Raw genomic sequence first — 18,862 nt, forward strand, 5'->3', positions numbered from 1 at the left:
TCTGCACGGACAATAATTAAATTATTTTAATTACTAAACCATATTGTTGATGAAAATAATAAGAGAAAAATAAAAGTGGTGGTTATTATTAATAATGCATCAATGATTTTGAAAAAGTAACAAATTAATACCGCTGTTTTAAATAGCAGCCGTTTGAGCTGCGTGCGCTGTAGCTGAAGAGCTGAATGAACACCAGTAAACTGAAGCGCTTGTTATAGCGAGTTAATTATGCTATATGAGAATCAGATATTTATAGAACATAAACATATTACAACTTATATATGCACAAAAAGACGGAAATGCACAAGTTATCTTGAACTAAGTTATGTGCTAGTAAGATGTGTAACTCGTGGATGCGCTCTTGGCTCATCCTGTAAAAACGCGCTGAAACACGGCAAATAAACCCCAGAGAATTTACAACTTTTTTCTACGGTAGTTTTCTTTTTATAATGTTATGTATAGGACAGTCCCAGTTATAGTTATTAATGTTGTGCATTGCTGTTCGAGCTGCACGTGCAGAAGCTGAAGAGCTGAATGAACATGGTAAACTGAAGTGCTTTGCTGGCAGCTTATTTAACTCAAGGAAATGCATCCTGAGATTAATCAGATATTAATACAACATAAACATAATATTACAACTTAAATATGTACAAAATGACGCAGTTATTGTGTGCTATAGTCAGAATGTGTAACTCCTGTTGTGGAAGCGCTCTTCCCATAACAACGCGCTGAAACACGGCAACTAAACCCAAAGAAATCACAACGTTTTATTATAATAATGTTCTCATTAGAATGTTATATACACATCATTCCCAATCATAGTTATTAATGTTGTGCACTGCTGTTTGAGCTGCGTGCGCTGAGCCAAAGATGATCACCGGTAAACTGAAGTGCTCTATTAACGCTCTATTAACTTAACCAAATGCATTCTATATGAGATAAATCAGATATGCATCAAATAAACACAATATTACAACGTACAATTGCACAAAAGGCTGCAAATGCACAAGCGAACTTAACTGTCATGGAGGTAGCTCCGTTGTGGAGGCTCAACTCACGCACAAAACATGGGCGCACAAAGATTCCACAACATTATTTACAATGTTCTCATTATAATTGTATGTAGCCTTTATGACAGCCCTGCACATGTTGCACTTAAGTGTATTGTCCTTTTCGAAGTGATTCCAATCATATTTCAAGCATCTCAAAACCATCATGGACGAACAGCGCGCATCTGAAGTGTCTCTGAAGGAAATAATGCATTATTTTTCGGCTTTAAGATACCGATAACAGAAAAAATTAGCATTTATCGTCTGATGGCCGATATATCGTGCATCCCTAAAAATTATGCCGTAGTGTATTTGTCTGTTAAATTCACAGAAAAATCTAGCCACTTACTTAAAACAAAGACTGAAAAAAAACACATAGTATAATGGTATAAATGACAAGAATAACACTAGCAAATTATAAATAATATTACAAATAATTTTGCATTTTAGAATTATTATAAATTAGGATTACAAGTGATATTATGAAAATTATTTAAAAAATAAAGTATAATAATCATCTAGAAATTGTGTCTAAAAGCAATAATAAAACAATTTAAAAAACTGGTTTCAGGCTTTCTTCTCAACCATCAGCATGGAATCAATAATTAAAGAACTGTTGACTGTCTACTACAGAATACAAAACATATTTTGAAAAATGTTAGTAACCAACTAGTTTTATCATCATTGGCTTTGTATTGACAAAAAACTAAAAAATTCTCAAAATATCTTCTTTTATGTTCGACAAACAAAAGAAAGTCAGACAGGTTTGGAACAACATGAGGGTGAGTAAATGATGACAGAAATTCATTTTTGGGTGAACTGTCCCTTTATTTGTTTGAAACCTGATAATTATCCACTGAAGACTATGCAAACTATTTAAGTAGATTTTATAATTAATTCTTTTTGTATTATTTTTCATCTATTTTTGCACGTTTACTTGAACTCATGATGATGTTTGTTAAAAACTTCAAGTACTGCAATCTTCATTTGTGTGTTTTTGTTTGCTTTGTTCTTTATGAATTCAATGCTTGGAAAAAAAAGTCATAATTTGCTATTAATTACATTTAACTGTTAAAATGACAAAGTGAGATATATATCTTTCTCGTTATCTAATAAATTCTTTGGAAGTAGAAAATTGTGCTGTTTTTCAGGTATGGGATATCGCAACTTCCACCCTAAGAATTTATCATCAGACACAATATCAGACAGGATGTGAAGTAAACCGTTAAAATGAAACCTTTGATCACCAAACGAGTGAAAAAGACTGAGACGCTGCCATAAATTCAGACATAAAACCCCACAGAGAAGAAAAATGACAGCTCACAGACACATCTGAAAGGTCAAACCATCAAGAGCCTCTACCGGCACAGAAGCACCCAAACAAGGTCAGCTCATCTGCAGGGGTCTGTGTTGCCATAAAAATCAACAAAGCGGATGAAGCAGGGTCTTCATAAAGCTCTCAGAGAGGGGGCAGTTAACACTTTGAAGGACAAACACATTCGGAAAGCGATACTGGATGATCTCTTCTGGAACAAGTCAATTGCTGCATTTATACTGCAATGCACAATTTTTGACACATTTGTCTGGTCTCTAATATTCAAATGACATTAAGACATATATAATTGTGTTTCTTAGGCTTGAGTGTTTACATGTAGGTCAGACTAGCAGATATCAGATTCATACTGGATTTGTAAACTATATTTGAAAGCCATAGGTTGACAGAGTAAATGCGGCCCACAGGGGGACCTGCATCCAAAAGTTTGATATATCAATCCCATGAAAACAGAAAACAGAAGAAAACCACAGCTACGTCATGTACAAATGATTCAGGAGTATCTGGACGTGTTTACCCCAGCAGCAGTGCCGCAATGCGATACAGCCATCACAATTAATATCATCAAAGAGATGACTCGCACAGCCACTCACAACTCGTGTGACGTTGCACAGTGAGTGAAAAGGTTAAGATTAGCAGAAGACTGTGTATAAATTCTGCATGATATTCTGCATTATATGACAGTTAGTTCTGTCTAGTTAAACAAGAGTGCTGATATTTAGTACAATAGAGTTTCACTGTTTATATTGCTCCACTTGTCTGTGTTTGCAACGTTCTGGACAGTCTGTGGGTTAGTGGTTAGTGCAGGCAACATTGATATTCAAGTGAGTCATTGAATCATTCACTCAACCAGTTTGTTCAAAAACACTGATTTGAGACCAAAATAAGTGACTGCCTTTACAAGTGAGTCATTGAATTATTCACTCAAGTAACTCATTCAGGAACAAAACACATCTGCGGTTGATTCAGTTTGGAACTATTTTTATTTGCTGAGAAAAAAATGGACAAAGTAACTTGCGTCTAAAATGTATGTTACTTCGTATTATCTTCCTGCTTATTGATATTGTAAAAACAGTATCACGTTCACAATCATGTTTGATTTTATGGGATCTTTAACATACATAATGCATAAACTACACTGTACATCCACATGTGAGATGTTTTTACAGTTCTGCCTGTAGCGCATATTTTCAAGGCTGTTTCCTATTTCAAAGGGTACTTTATATGAGATTTCAGGAGCTCTAGATCTCCAAGAGCAAATGTAGCCACACTGAAGGTCACGTCAACATCAATATCATACCTTACTTCAAAAATGTTTACTTCAAAAATAATTTTCAAGGACTTTCTGCAGTCAGGAAGCATGACAGCGGATTATGCCGTGCAAAGCTCACACTGTTTTTGGTGCCAGTAAGGTGGATTACTTTATGCTTTCATAAATAAAGAGACAATGAGCCAATGTGTTTAAAAATCACGTCAGATTTCATGGGGATTCCACAATTAGAAGCACGACCAGGTGGAGAAGACCAAAGGGCAAATTTCCTCCAGCCATTGACATATGAAGCTCCAAAACTTGCTTCATTCATGACAAGAGTGTATTTTTTCTTATTGCCATCATGCTGATCCCACTTCTATTTTTTTATTTAATTGTAGGAATAATTTAGTAAAACATTGGTTCATATTAATGGGCTGCAAGTCATTAAATTGCCACAGTAACACCATCACCAGCCCCAAGTCCTCAGAGTCTTCCTTTGTTATGCCAAACCGTGCAAAAGTGGCAAAAGTGGACTTGTGGTGGATACAAGTACAGCTTAGGCTGAAAAATAGGTTCTCTGTGGTCTTAACCCATGTTTTCTGAAGGTTTTTCCACAAGATGTTTTATTTTTTTATTATTTAATTTGTGTAGTTCATGCTACATGAACATCTGGTGTTTCTTTGTACTTTTCTTCCACTGATCTGGTGTAGTACTTTACTGTGTGAGAGACGCTTTGAGATAATTATCCAAACACACACACACAGTGCAGACTGGCCGTTCCTTCTGCTGTTATTCTCTTTGTCCTTGGCTGAGAGTTCACTGGGCCATTGTGTCAGACACATCTAAAAATAGGTTTGCTGGCATGATACCAGCAGCCGCCTGGGGCTTTTAAACAACATTACCTCAGTCATCAACCCCCTGCGGGAAACCCATCGTGACAGCACCAGAGACTGCAGTTCTACTCGTTTAAATACCCATGCAGCGTCTTCTGACTCTCTACTCACTGAAAACACTAAGAGCTTTATGAGTGCAGCAGGCTGAAGGACTATTTTTAGGAAATGGATGGTAACTGGAATTCCTTTAGCAATTTGGAAATCCTCATAAATCATTTGAGCCTTGAGAAAATCTTCACGGATCAGTGAAGGAAGGACAATATCACACTGTAAGGAATAGTTTACCAAAATTAATTTAGTTACCCTCATGTTGTTCCCACCCATCTGACCTCATTCTTCCATGGAACAAAACCTCAAGTGGTTCTTACTTGTCAAGTGAAGTTCCATATCACCAAACATCGATGACAAGTGTAATCACGTAATGTAATCACAGTGAAGATGACTTTTATAGTATGTTATGGCTTTTTTTGTTCATTTCGGAACAGCCAATGGCCACTAAATGTGTTCATTGTACGAAAAAGAGCAAGATGAACATTCTGCTTAACATCTCTTTTCATGTTCCAAAGAGAAAAGAAAGTCTTGGTTTAGGACCATTAGTTTTTTTTACGGTGCTTTTGTGTTCATTTTTGGAACTTGATAGCCACTGGCCACAAACTGTATTTACTGTATGAAATTACTGTTCCAAAGAGAAAAGGTCTTAAAGGGGTCATATGATGCGATTTCAAGTTTTCCTTTCTCTTTGGAGTGTTAGGGGAACAGGGTCACATCACAGGAGAGTGAACTGCCTGTCAGAAATCATAGCACGTCAGCTGTCTTAACCGCGGCTTGTGTACTGCATCATTACTGTGTCTGTTCCCCTTTCGGGCTTGAACTGATGGTAAAACTAATGACATTATTTACTGTCTTTACATTTATTTTGAAAGATGAAGCTCGCGATTATGGTAAGGGGCGTTACATTTCCGACGAGTGCTTGCGGTGTTCGGCCAATCACAATGCACTGGGTCAGCTGGCTAATCAGAGCAGACTGCGCTTGTCGGAAGGAGGGACTTTGTAGAAAACGAAGCGTTTGAGAGAGGCGGGGCATAGAAGACCTACAATAATGTACAGTATTTGAAAAATAATGTGTTTTTTGAACATTAAAGCATGCCAACATATTCTGTTATACCAAATACACAAAATAATGATCTTTAAAAAAAGCATCATATGACCCCTTTAATAAAGAGTAAATTATGATATAAATTTATTTTGGGGTGAACTGTTTGTTTAATAGAAGGTACAATGCTGCTAATAAATACAATTAAATATTCATCTTAAAAATTTAAAAATTAATCAACAAAATATTTAATCAAAAAAAAAAAAAAAAAAAAGAAAAATGTAATAAATATCTGCCTGTTGATAATCCATTGAAAAAGAGTTTGTTTGTCAACAGTATCTGAGGAACTACATTGTTTGGTGGAAGAATATGTTTTTATGTATATAATTACTAAAGCAATAAGCCCCAGTCCGCTTCGCGTCGTGCCTAACAACGCCCCTTAGCTGTTCTAAATTCACTGTAAACCACGGCTTCACAGGGCTTATTGCTTTTATAAAATGGTTATTCCATATACGTAGTAAGGTTTCACAGAATAAAACAGAGCAAATAAAGTGTAATGATATTAATAAAAACAGTATTCTTCCGCCAAACAATGTAGTTCCTCAGAAACAGTTGTGGTTCCAACAAAGTGGTTGCCGAGCAACACACAGAAGTAAACAAAGGTGTATGTTTGTAGAGTAATTTACAACAGCTTCGAACGCGGCTCAACCAATCAGAATCAAGGACTGGAACTATCCATTTTATAAACTTATTTGCTCTGTTTTATTCTGTAAAACCTTACTACGTATATGGAATAACCGTTTTATAAAAGCAATAAGCCCCGTGAAGCCGTGGTTTACAGTGAATTTAGAACAGACCTGTGATCCATTTTTGGTCATGACCCACCAGTTGAGAACAACTAGTGCAGACAATTTGGGTTGCAACAGAGCGCAAAAGAGGGTTTTCGAAAAGTATCCAATTCTGATAAATAGTCACAACCACAGCACTGAAAAATAGAGCTCTGAAAAGGCAAACAACAGTGCACCTTACAACCAGAAGTCTTTGTATGTGCGAGTGGAGGCAAAAAGGGCATTTTGTTTGTGATATCTCTATACTATACTACTATATCCACTTGAGAAATACATATACAGAACTCTTAAAAGCATTTCTAGAAAAATAAGTCATTGTCAAACACCTAGGTCAGGCAGTCTTTAAAATCTCAGACTAATTTTGGACTGTAATGTCTCACCGGGAGGCTGGACGGGCGGTCCTGCTGAGTAAGACCCATGTCATCGTGGTTTGGTTTCCCAGACTGGCCCCTGCTACCATATCCCTCCTGCAGAGTCTCCTATGGTGAAAATAGTTTAATTTAACTAAATTAAACAAGAAAAATAAAACAATCATGCAACTATTGAAGGGCTCAAACTGCCCAGATAGTTGTGTCATGGTACTGTACATTAGCAGGCCTTGATTCACACAGAATAAGGTAATCAGACAGTTGCAGACAGCATTATGACACCAGCCCATAATTTAGCTTCATCCACAGACTTGTGATTCACACAAGCAGAATGGCTGTTTACGCAGAGATGCTGAGGCATGTCTAACGGCTGAAACGCAGACTGTGCACTGATATCAACCATAAAAGTACGCAATCCGCGTGAGGGGATCAAAAAATGCATTACAGCAATATATTTATTGGCCCTCATGCAAATACTGAATTCTGAAGGCTGAATGTCCAAATAACTGGATAACAACAGCACTATGAGACGTGATACTACAGAACTGCAAGAAAGATATTAGAAAAATATAGTAAAAACAGTAATAATGTGAAATATTATTAAGTTAAAACAACTATTTCAATTTGAATACATTTCCAAAATTTAATCAGGTCTTCAGTGTTGCATGATCCTTCAGAAATCTTTCTATTAAACTGATATGGTGCTCAAGAAACATTATCAAATGTTGAAAACAATGCAGAGCTTAATATTTTTGTGGAAAGCATGATACATTTTTCAAGATTCTTTGATTCATTTTTTTAAAGCATTTATTTGAATCAGAAATGTTTGTAACATTATAAATGTATTTCTGAGGGTTTGTCCACTAGATTGTTTATATTTCATTGCTACATGAACGTCTGTGTTCCTTTGTACTTTTCTTCCACAGATCTGGAGCAGCACTTTACTGTGTACACTTTTACTGTACATTTTGTATGTTGTTAACATTCATTGATAACATTCATTGATAAGAAGAAATATGATCAGCAAATCAGCATATCAGAATGATTTCTGAAGGATCATGTGACACTGAAGACTGGAGTAATATGCTGGAAAATCAACTTTGACATTACATTTTAAAGTATATTAACATGTAAAATAGTTATTTTTATATATTTACAATATTACTGTTTTACTGTATTTTTGATCAAATAAATGAAACCTAAGTGAGCATAAGAGACTTCTTTAAAAAAAAATTAAACTTCCTAATTATTCCAAACGTTTGGTATTAAAACCATAACAGCCATAAATTCCAAAACACTTTTGCTGTAAAATTATGGTCAATATGGTAGACATTACTGACAAAACCTGTGTCAGCCAATCAGTTTACCTAACTGAAAGCTGACAAGCAGAATTTACAACTAAGTGTCAAGAAAAAAATAAATACAAATCTGTGTTCTACAGAAGGAGAAAAAAGTAATTTGGGTTTGAACTATCCCTTTAAAGTCTACAGCAATCCGGGCCCAATATCCCAATAAGACTATGGTTATCACGCCAAAAGAAAATTTATCACAGCATCTTTTGAGGAAAAGTGGATACTTGACTTCCCTCAGCAAATACACTTCAGAAAAGAAAACAGACTTGGAAAAAAAAGGGGTTGAAAGTGTTCCAACTAAGGTCCCCCTGCCCGCAATTCACTCATGTATACAAACATCACCAGAACTCCCTCCCCGCTCACTTCATTCAACAGTGGGAAAAAACACTGGGGGGCATTCCCGAGCCAAACGGAGCTGTATGTGTGTGTATTGACTCTGGGTCATGGCCAGGCCACACACACAGACGGCTGTTTACAGTTGGGCCATTACATCACTGCTCAGGCATGTGCTGATTCAGAACCGTAACAGATGCTTAACGGACAGCGAGACCTCCGAGATTCACAGTGTCACAGGAAAACTATGTGATACCTCCCGTGTGACACATGCTTTTTCTCTCAAATTCACAAAATTCACTTTCGCTATGCCATTTAGCGCTGTCACAGTAACAAAAATTCCAGTAGTCGATAAAAGTGTTGGGGGAATTTTACTACACTTGATATATAGATTTAAATAGCACCGCAAAATGTCCATTAAACGTACTCCTAGTTAAATATTAATGCGTCGCATTAAATTAAAACATTACATGAAACCTTCATCTGATTGAATGCTAAATACAGGTGTAAAAAAACAAGGGTCCAAAACATTATAAAATTGGCCCAGTTTAACCACACGTCATCAAAAACACGTGACCAGACACAAGATGCGTCATGGACAACAGCAAAAGACTGCATTCTCGCCTGTTAATGATCCACTGCACTAAAATAAGGCTTTTAACAAGGCTTTTGTTGGTTATGTATGGCTTTAAGAAAATAACCATTCAAAAAAAAAGATCATTTACAGCATATCACTGCACATCACTCATAGAGTCCAACTATTAAAGTCACAATGAAAATAGTAGAATCACATATTTTCTTTCATATTGTGACGTACATCTGAGTGCAATGGATTATTGAAAAAGAAACAAATGTAGGGTGGGCACTTGCTTCTATGCATCAGTTGTTGATTGGATTTTAAGATGTGAGCGTTGCATGCAAAAATGAATACGAGCTTGCAGTCAATTATGGAGAGGCAGGATTTAAGCAAAGTAAATGATTGGAGAAGACCAGCATACGACACCGGAGAGAAGTCTTGTTTTTTTCACTGGAAGATTGAGTTATGACATTTTGATTAAACACAAATAAATTACAAATATTAAATTATACATATACAAGGATGAATTGTTCACAATAAGACGTATGAGTTTACAAAATAGACAGTTAACATATTAGGGATTGTATATTTAGTAGAAGGATGCAGTTGTTTAATAAAATAACATTTTAACTAGGTTGTGTGATCACCTATAAAATACATTCAGTTCTGTCATGACAACTCTCGGAGGGATTGGCATGGTAATGTACATGGCAATGTTAATGTATTTGGTCTTGGCGGAATAGATCTGCTACGCTGCTGCTGCGGAGCAAGTACCGAGACTTTCTACTGCCAATACATCCACAACATGCTGCTGTGAGCATGTAAGAAATATTGCTGCTGCAAATATAACATGAAATAACCCCCATATAGCGTACATGAATCACCTCATAGCAGATCTATACAGGTGGAGCTGGGGAAGCTCTCTCTCTTTTTTCTGTTTATGGATGTTTGATAGGCTTACAAAATAAAAACATAAAAAACATCAATGGAGTAGCTCCAATTGCCTCAGGAAGGAGTTTTTAGGTCAATATGTTCTGATTTGAGTCAGAGCTTTCTGCTTCATTTCTTCATATAATTCATGTTTTCTTTAAACCGAGGGTCTGTGTTGAACGAGACGTGTTTACACAGGGTGTGTCTAGATGAAAACATCGCTGTAAGAAGACAAACGCATCTGAGACTCGTAAAACTCAACATGTCCATGAAAACATCAAATCCATCTTTTTATGGTTTTTGAGTCCCTTGTGGTTCCACGGTTTCAGCACAATGATTAACGGATTGTTCTTTGAGCTACAGATAAAACGGAAAACATCCCTTCAGTGTGATTAATGCGCTATTGTAATGGCTTGTCTGAAATTGCATCATCCCTGAGCAGTTTGATGTTTAGTTGGCACGTGAGGGACATATTGTCTCTTTAAAGACAACATGAAACCAAATTTGACATTATTTACTTTCTTAATAAACGTCCCTGGTCTTATTGTGCCTGATTCATCGGTGCATGTTATTGTAATTTTCCTAATCTTTCATTAAAACGTAATGCCTTTCTCTCCCCAGAAATTACTTTTTTTTTCTGCTGATTGTCCCCAAGGCCATGAGGGAAGAGAACAATAAAATTACCCAATAATATCATACTCATCTAACAGTGATCCTTTCAAATCCCAAATTGGTCTACTAGAAAGTGTGAATGCTGTTTTCATGTTGTCTTGCCTTTAAATCACACACACAAAAAACCTTGTCCTGAAACCAGCCAGACTTTTATAAATGGTATGGTCAGCAGATGCTGCGAGACTGGGTCAGCTAGATGTACCTTTCATGGCCAGCACATGGTGCTAACTGACAATATAAGCCAAGCGGAGGAGAATGTCAGGCTGGGGGTCACTATGAGACCACTCTGTGAAGCTCTAATGAAAGCCAGCTCTTTGATTTAACGGCTGATTTTAACCAGACTAAGGACGGTGACTCCGGGGATGATGATGAGAGCTTGTTTAGCAGCTAACATTAAACAGCCTTCAGGCGATTCGGCGATGAACCATCATTTGCAGAATAGAATGCCGCATCCTAATTCACATACTACATCCTAAGTAGTATGTCAGATAAAAAAAGTGTATCACAAATCACATTATGATGAAAAATGTATGCAAACTTGCCCAGATGGTTTCTTTTTGAGTCGCCTTTTGAGTGAAGGGCATTTACACTATAGAGGAAAGTATTTAACCACTAGAAAAGGCTAAAAGCTGGGTCAGTTTGAAATCAAGTGGGAATACAGTTATTTCTGAAACCATGACTGGACTCGTCTGTATGAAATTCTCATTAGTCAACAAGGATTGGTTACATCAGCCGTTCTTAAGTTGGAACATGAAGTCCACACTAGAGGTTGAGTAACTACTAGCTGGTTGGTAACTATCTCTGTACTTTATTCAGTCACACCATTGTTTTTTCTTAAGGCAAAATGTAGCTAGGATGTAAGCTATTTAAAGTAATGCAAAGCTATTTTGAAATGCTGTGAATTTCAGTTTATCCTCAATTTTAACTTCTTTTGCCTCACGTAACTAACGGTAAAAATGTTTCCACTTAAATATGCTACTACATAACTGATATTAAAAAACATCAGAAATTACCTTTGTTTGTTATGTTGTAATTTTATTTCACATGCACAACTCAGACCGATGCACACAGAGGTGTGGTTTTAGGTAGGGTTTGTGTTGAAGAGTTGCTAATTTATTCATATAATAAAAAATTATATTCATTATACTCTCTCTCTTAAAGGGTTAGTTCACCCAAAAATGAAAATTATGTGATTAATTACTCACCCTCGTGTCGTTCCAAACCCGTAAGACCTTTGTTCATCTTCAGAACACAAAATATTTCTGATGAAATCCGAGAGCTCTTTGATCCTCCATAGACAGCAAGGGTCCTACCACGGTCAAGGCACAAAAACGTAGCTAGGATATCGTTAAAATAGTCCATGTGATATCAGGGGTTCAACCGTAATTTTATGAAGCTACGAGAATACTTTTTTTTGCGCAAAGAAATCAAAAATAATGACTTTATTCAATAATTCTTCTCCTCCGCGTCACCCTAGCGCCATTTTGGAAAGTATCATGACGCATGCACCTGCTCTCCTCTGTTCGTAAACAAGACGCAGTGCATTTGTTTTCTAGGTCAGCAGCACCATGCACATGCGTTGTTTTCGTGCAGATCAAAGCACATGCATGCGTCATGATACTCTCCAAAATGACACTAGGGTGACGCGGAGGAGAAGAATTGTTGAATAAAGTCATTATTTTTGTTTTCTTTGCACACAAAAAATATTCTCGTAGCTTCGTAAAATTACGGTTGAACCATTGATGTCACATGGACTATTTTACTGATGTCCTTACTACCTTTCTGGGTCTGGGAACATTTCAGTTGCATTGCTGTCTATGGAAGGTAAGATAGCTCTCGGATTTCATCAAAAATATCTTCATTTGTGTTCTGAAGATGAACGAAGCTTTTACGGGTTTGGTACGACATGAGGGTAAGTAATTAATGACAGGGTGAACTATTCCTTTAAAATGACAGCTCTCTCCCACTCAAGTCAATAATTAATAAATTTAAATAAAATGAATTTAGATACATTTAGAATTTAAATAAAATTAATTTAGCTGGGTCTGGATCAGTGAAATGTAGACGGAATTTTGTGATGGATAACAGAATTTGTATATTCTGGTGGCAGTTTTGTATAGCATTACACTTTGATATTATAAAATGATCAATAAAATATGTTTGGAAAGCGGTTATTTAGGGTTGGTTCATTTGCTAGCTGGCAGAATAGCTTTATTATGTTGTAGGATGTTTATTATTCATTATAACCTCTCTACTCCCGTATTCTATTCATCGCATTTTGTCAAGCCCAGTTCTGCTTTCTTTCGCCTGCGAAACTTTGATGAGCAACGGTGAATGTAACCACAGCTTAAAAGAATGTACTTTCCCTTCATCAGTGGATAACAGCTTGTAGTATTAGTATGCAAATTGGGACACAGCCAAGTTCTTAACACTTTGGAGTTCAAAGTTCTGCCTGAAGAAAAAGACCTGAAAATACGGCAGCTCCAAAAGTCTGAGACCACAAGTGAAAAGACTTCTGTCTTGCATTCTATTCTAATTGAATACAAATTTTTCCATTGCAAATTGTTTTCAGTGTAACAATTTGAATAAAAAGTTAAACTCAAAACATCTTAGCATTTGGGTTTTTCCCTTTTTGCTTCAATGAAAGCTGCATGAACTTCCTTTTGTCCAAAGGAGTTCACATGACCAGTGCCACAAATTTTCTTATTTGATTAGCACTTGAATAGTATTTATTTCGTCTTCAAGTTAAGTAACTTTTTTCAGTTTAAATTGAAAATTCCAAAACTTTCTCAATGTTCTCTCAGACATTTAGAACCCACTGTATCTCTCCCACTTGCTGCAGTGTTTCTCCGCCCCACAATCTCTTCTGTCAGAGACTCTGGAAGCAACAGCACAGAGGAAGAAAATGAAACCGTTTTTCTTAATCAGCCTCAGTGTCATATAAGAGAAAATGAAAATAATGCCTTTAAGGTCCAGGGAATAAACAGAGAGTGTGATAGCAATATGAGGCGCACAGCAGTGCCGTCCTCACTGATATTACACACACACACCCCCCTGAGACATCCACTCAAGGCCAGTTTCTTATTATTGCTTTCTCCAAACTACTGGAGTGTGTGTGCTGCAGCCTGTTAAGAACAAGCTGTGTGTAATAGAAAAAAGACAAGAGAAAAGCTGTGTTTCTCTAGATACTCAACCATGTGAGCGAGAGAGAGTGTGCGAGAGAGTAAAAGGGGTGGAGCTAATTGCTATATTGTGCAGACTTGAAATATAAATTTAATTAAATTTTTTATTACTTTAATGCAGAAAAATCTCATTCTTGATGCAATGCAAAAACATTGCATCCTCATTATGCATTACAAAAACATATTTACATTTATATTTAAATATAGCAGTAAGGGTTGTACTGCCTTATGTAGGTATTAATAAAAAAAAAAATTTTTAAAGTGTATGATTTTTTCACATTATAGTAATGAGAATGTGGGCCTGAAATGAATTGTCATGAAAGTACTTAATGGTCCTAAAAGATAGTCATCATTTTCTTTATGCTAAATATTCTCTTTCTAAAATATTTCTAAAATATGACATTCAGGAGATTCGATCAATAATTTCCAAAGCTCAGTGTATGTCAGGAATATTGCTGTGGCAAACATGACTCAAAAGCTGATATCTCATTGGTGAGAGAGTTTTTCCCCACAATGTGAACTTCTTTTTAAAAAAAGATCAAGTGAAAATCCTTTTGAGGGTCTTCAGATGAGGACAAGGACCCTTTAGTACCGATTTAGCAGCCTGAATGCTTACCTGTTGTGTTGGAGCGCGCTGCTGCATGTAGGGGGGTTGAGAGGGGGCCGCAGACTGATGCTGTGGAGGACTGAAGTATGGGGGCTGACCCTGTTGACAGTAGCCGCCCATTCCCTGTGGCCCATATTGAGCCGGCATCTGCTGAGCAAGACAAGGACAAAAACATGAGACTTAGCACACACTCACAGACAAACATTCTCAAATGCTTCACATGGCATGTCACGGCAGGAAGGACGATTATTATTCATCTGTGAAGTATTTTAAATGGTGATCCACCCCGGAACATTAACTGACTACTTTACAATGCTAATCCGATCTGAAACGTCTCTGTCTGGGACGTGACATCTCAAGTCAGGAATAAAAGATTCTCACAGTGCTGGAACAGGCGGACTGACAACCACATTTATCAACAGGTGTGACTACCAAATTACCCTGTACTACATACAGGACAGAAGCGGATCACACTGCATCTAAACAGACAGTCCACTCTAAAAAAAAGAAAGGTTCTTTATTGGCATCTAGTGTTGTCAAAAGACCCGGTATTTCGGTACCAAGTCGGTACTAAAAAAATTAAAACGTTACGGTACCAGGTTTTCTTAAGTACCGGTGGTACTGGCATCAATGGTTCTATAAAAAATTTTTAAAATACATAAATATCCATGGAACCTTTCAAATGCAGAAAAAGGTTCTTTATAGTCAAAAAAGGTTCTTTAGATTTCTAAAATCTTCTTCAAAATGGTTCTTTTAGGAACTGTTCACTGAAAGATTCTTTGGGGAACCAAAAATGGTTCTTCCATGGCATCACTGCAAAAACACCCTTTTGGAACCTTTAATTTTAAGAGTGTAGAGCTGTCAAAGCAGCTTTAAAAAAACATATACAATATTTATGTGCCTTTTGATGATATTCAATATATTGCTCAGTGTCTAAAATGTTTTTTACCCTGAGGAACCATCATTTTGACAAAGAAAAAAGCCACTGTAGCCATCAATTCACATTAAAATGTTTAATACTTAAAAAAAATGTAAATAAAAAAATAAAATACAGTATAATTCTAGTTATAAATAAATCAATGCATCTCAGGGATTTCCATGAACACACCTGAGATGATGCAAAATGATGAATTGATTGAAAACTCTGATTCAGTGACAATGACAGTTTGAAGACGCTATTAAAACATCTGATCACTCATGAGTCATGAGACAAGGAAGTTGACTGTGAATCGAGATGGTGAAATACCGTATATCATGAGTTGCATGTGTGTAAATGAGGAAGACGGCGACGTGTTTCACTCTGAAACCAGCAGTGCACATATTTATGTGCCTGTAAATTGCCAAAATTGAAGCTGGATAGTTTCATGTTAGAAAATGAAGAAATTAAAATGTAATTACTACTATTCTAATTTTACAGTTGTACTATAAATTAAAATGTAATTTCTTTATTAAATACTCATTTTGTTTACAATAATAGTATTATTGCATTTTATTTAATAATGATCACAATAAAAAAAATCCATTATTTTACAGTCAGTCTGATGAAATGGTCAAAAAACTGTGGAAATGTGACCTATAAAAATGTCCTCATATCGCAGAAAAATAAAATATGACATCAGGTTTTCCAATATCATTGAGCTCTACTGTGCAGCACTTTGTATTGTGTCTTTAATGATTTAAATTGTATTCCTTTGTTTTTTAGTAACTCCTGCTGCTTTTATTCTCTTGGATTTTTCCAGCCAGACACTTAGGTGTTTAGTCTTGCTTTCCAACCAGAATATGCTGCTATTTTCTGTCAATTTTCAGCTTGAGAGAGGTTGACAGCCCTAGCATTAGTGATTGACAGCAAAAAAATATCCCGCTAAGTGCTTACATCAGAAAACAGACATCTATTTGTCCACAGCATTGCTGTTGATACAGCCCATATGAGTTGTGCATCCAGTTGAGAGTAGGTCTACAACTACTAATTGATAATAAACGATAATTAAAATAATCAACAACAAATTTGGTAGTCTGTGTCTGCTGAAAAAAAATTCACCAGTCATGTAATTTCACAATGGCGAATAATGCATTCATGTGTACAAAACGAATTATGAACAATAGCATAGGATATTGAGAATGTTTTATATTAAGCACTTCAAACAAAAGTAGTTTACTTTCCCAGTCAGGAGCTTTGACTAAATATGTATTTTGTTCAAATATTTTTAGACACTGAATGCAGTTTTAAAATTCAACACATAACACAAATAATTGTGCTTTTATGAGAGCAGTCACTGTAAAGGATTATGGGAACGAGTGTGTTCCCTCTAACAATTAACATTTAGTCTGTGCTTTCATTTTTGTTTATTGTCATTTTTAATTTAGTAATATTAATGTCTCCTTTAAATGTTAAGTAATCCTTTGTTTTTTGGTTTAGAATGTAATTTTATATTTGAACCCTTTTTCCCACATATATAGCATCATTTGTATAGTATAGCATTATTTGCAAAGCATTTTTTTCATAAATAATGCATAAACATTTATTTATTTATTTTAATTTTTAATTAGTAGGTTTTGGGATTTTTCATCAAATTAATCGACAGTCCTAGTTGAGAGTCGCTTGTTGTCAGTCTGTTTTAAAACTAAACTGTGTCTGAACACATTCATATTTAGCACTCCAAACAAGACTGACAACTGTATTCTGCTGCTGTGTGAATATAGCCAGTGAGGGATGATGGGAGACATCTGATCACCGAGGGTCCCCGTGGGTGTGTTAGTGCTTTAGTAATCCACAACTGTTCCCCCTCCTCTGATTCACGACAAGCTGTTATTGTGACGCTCTTATGTAAGAGCTTTTCAAGGCAACAGCTGCCATTGGCACGCTGTCCTCCCATCTGAGCCCCCCTTCATCCACTGTAATTCTCATTTGTCATTCATACCAAACAGAAAACAAATCCACGAACCATGATGATGTGTTTTTCCCGCTCATCTCTCTAATACATGCAGAAGTATGTCAGCGACGGTACGTGCACATACACTCACAAGGCTCAGATGAGAATTGTATTGAGAGCTGTGTTTTCTGAGCTTCTTTAATGAAGAAACGTAAGTCAAGCAAGGACAAACCCTAATCTACACTGCAAAAATAATTTCCTCAATCAGTTTTCCATTAGAAAGTAAGTCGAAACCATAGCCTTTTGGGCAGCAATGCCTTGGGTGACCCAAGTTTGAGTCCCGGCTTGAGGTTCTTTGCCAATCCTGCTCCCCTTTCTTTTTTCCTGTTGCTTCCTGTCTCTCTCTCCACTGTCAAAGTCCAATAAACATATATACACACACACCCACCCCCTATCAGTCAAAAGTTTCATATAATATATATTTAGTCATTTAGCAGATGCTTTTATCCAAAGCGACTTACAAATGAGGACAATGGAAACAATCAAAATCAACAAAAGAGCAATGATATGCAAGTGCTATAACAAGTCTCAGGTAGCTTAACGCAGTACACGTAGCAAGTTTTTTTTTTTTTTTATTATTATTATATAATAAATAAAAAGAAAACAAATAGAATAGAAAAAGAATAGAGCAAGCTAGTGTTAGAGGCCTTTTTTGCTTTTGTTAATTGTATAATAAATAAAAAGAAAACAGATAGAATACAAAAAGATTAGAAAATCCATGATTAGTTTTTTTAAAAAGAAAACAAGCAGTAAATGAATAGAGTGCAAGTCTAAAAGGGACAAGTTTTTTTTAAGAATAGAATTAGAATAGAGAGTGCAAGAGTTAGAGGGTCAAATAAAGATGGAAGGGATGTGTTTTTAGCTGATTCTTAAAGATGGCTAAGGACTCAGCTGCTCGGATTGCGTTAGGCAGGTCATTCCACCAGCAGGGAACATTTATTTTAAAAGTCTGTGAAAGTGATTTTGAGCCTCTTTGTGATGACACAATAAAGTGACGTTCACTTGCAGAACGCAAGCTTCTAGAGGGCACATAAGTCTGAAGTAATGAATTTAGGTAAAGGGGTGCAGAGCCAGTGGTAGTTTTGTAGGCAAACAATAATGCCTTTAATTTTATGCGAGCAGCTATTGGTAACCAGTGCAAACTGATAAACAGAGGTGTGACGTGCATTCTTTTTATAAAGGTTTGATAGAACTGGTTAGAAGGCCTGTCAAGAGAGCATTGCAATAGTCCAGGCTGGACAGAACAAGAGCTTGAACAAGGAGTTGTGAAGCATGTTCCGAAAGAAAGGGCCTGATCTTCTTGATGTTGAATAAAGTTCTGTCTTGGCAAGGTTGAGTTGAAGGTGATAGTCCTTCATCTAGCAAGAAATGTCTGTTAGACAAGCTGAGATGTGAGCTGCTATCGTCAGATCATCAGGATGGAATGAGAGGTAGAGTTGAGTG

General features: G+C 36.3%; 1 protein-coding gene across 1 annotated transcript in view; it reads right to left on the bottom strand.

Moving 5' to 3' along the window:
* The window catches only part of arid1b (AT-rich interactive domain 1B), a 105,239-nt gene that overhangs the window by 70,976 nt on the left and 15,401 nt on the right, over positions 1-18,862 (bottom strand). Inside the window, exons 3-4 of the mRNA XM_016474015.1 lie at positions 14,499-14,639; positions 6,849-6,947 (exon numbers count right to left, since the gene is read on the bottom strand). Coding sequence (XP_016329501.1) covers positions 6,849-6,947; positions 14,499-14,639 — 240 coding nt within the window. The remainder of the gene's footprint in view (positions 1-6,848; positions 6,948-14,498; positions 14,640-18,862) is intronic.

This window comes from Sinocyclocheilus anshuiensis, unplaced genomic scaffold, assembly GCF_001515605.1.
Source record: "Sinocyclocheilus anshuiensis isolate Anshui unplaced genomic scaffold, SAMN03320099.WGS_v1.1 scaffold1816, whole genome shotgun sequence".
NCBI lineage: Eukaryota > Metazoa > Chordata > Actinopteri > Cypriniformes > Cyprinidae > Sinocyclocheilus > Sinocyclocheilus anshuiensis.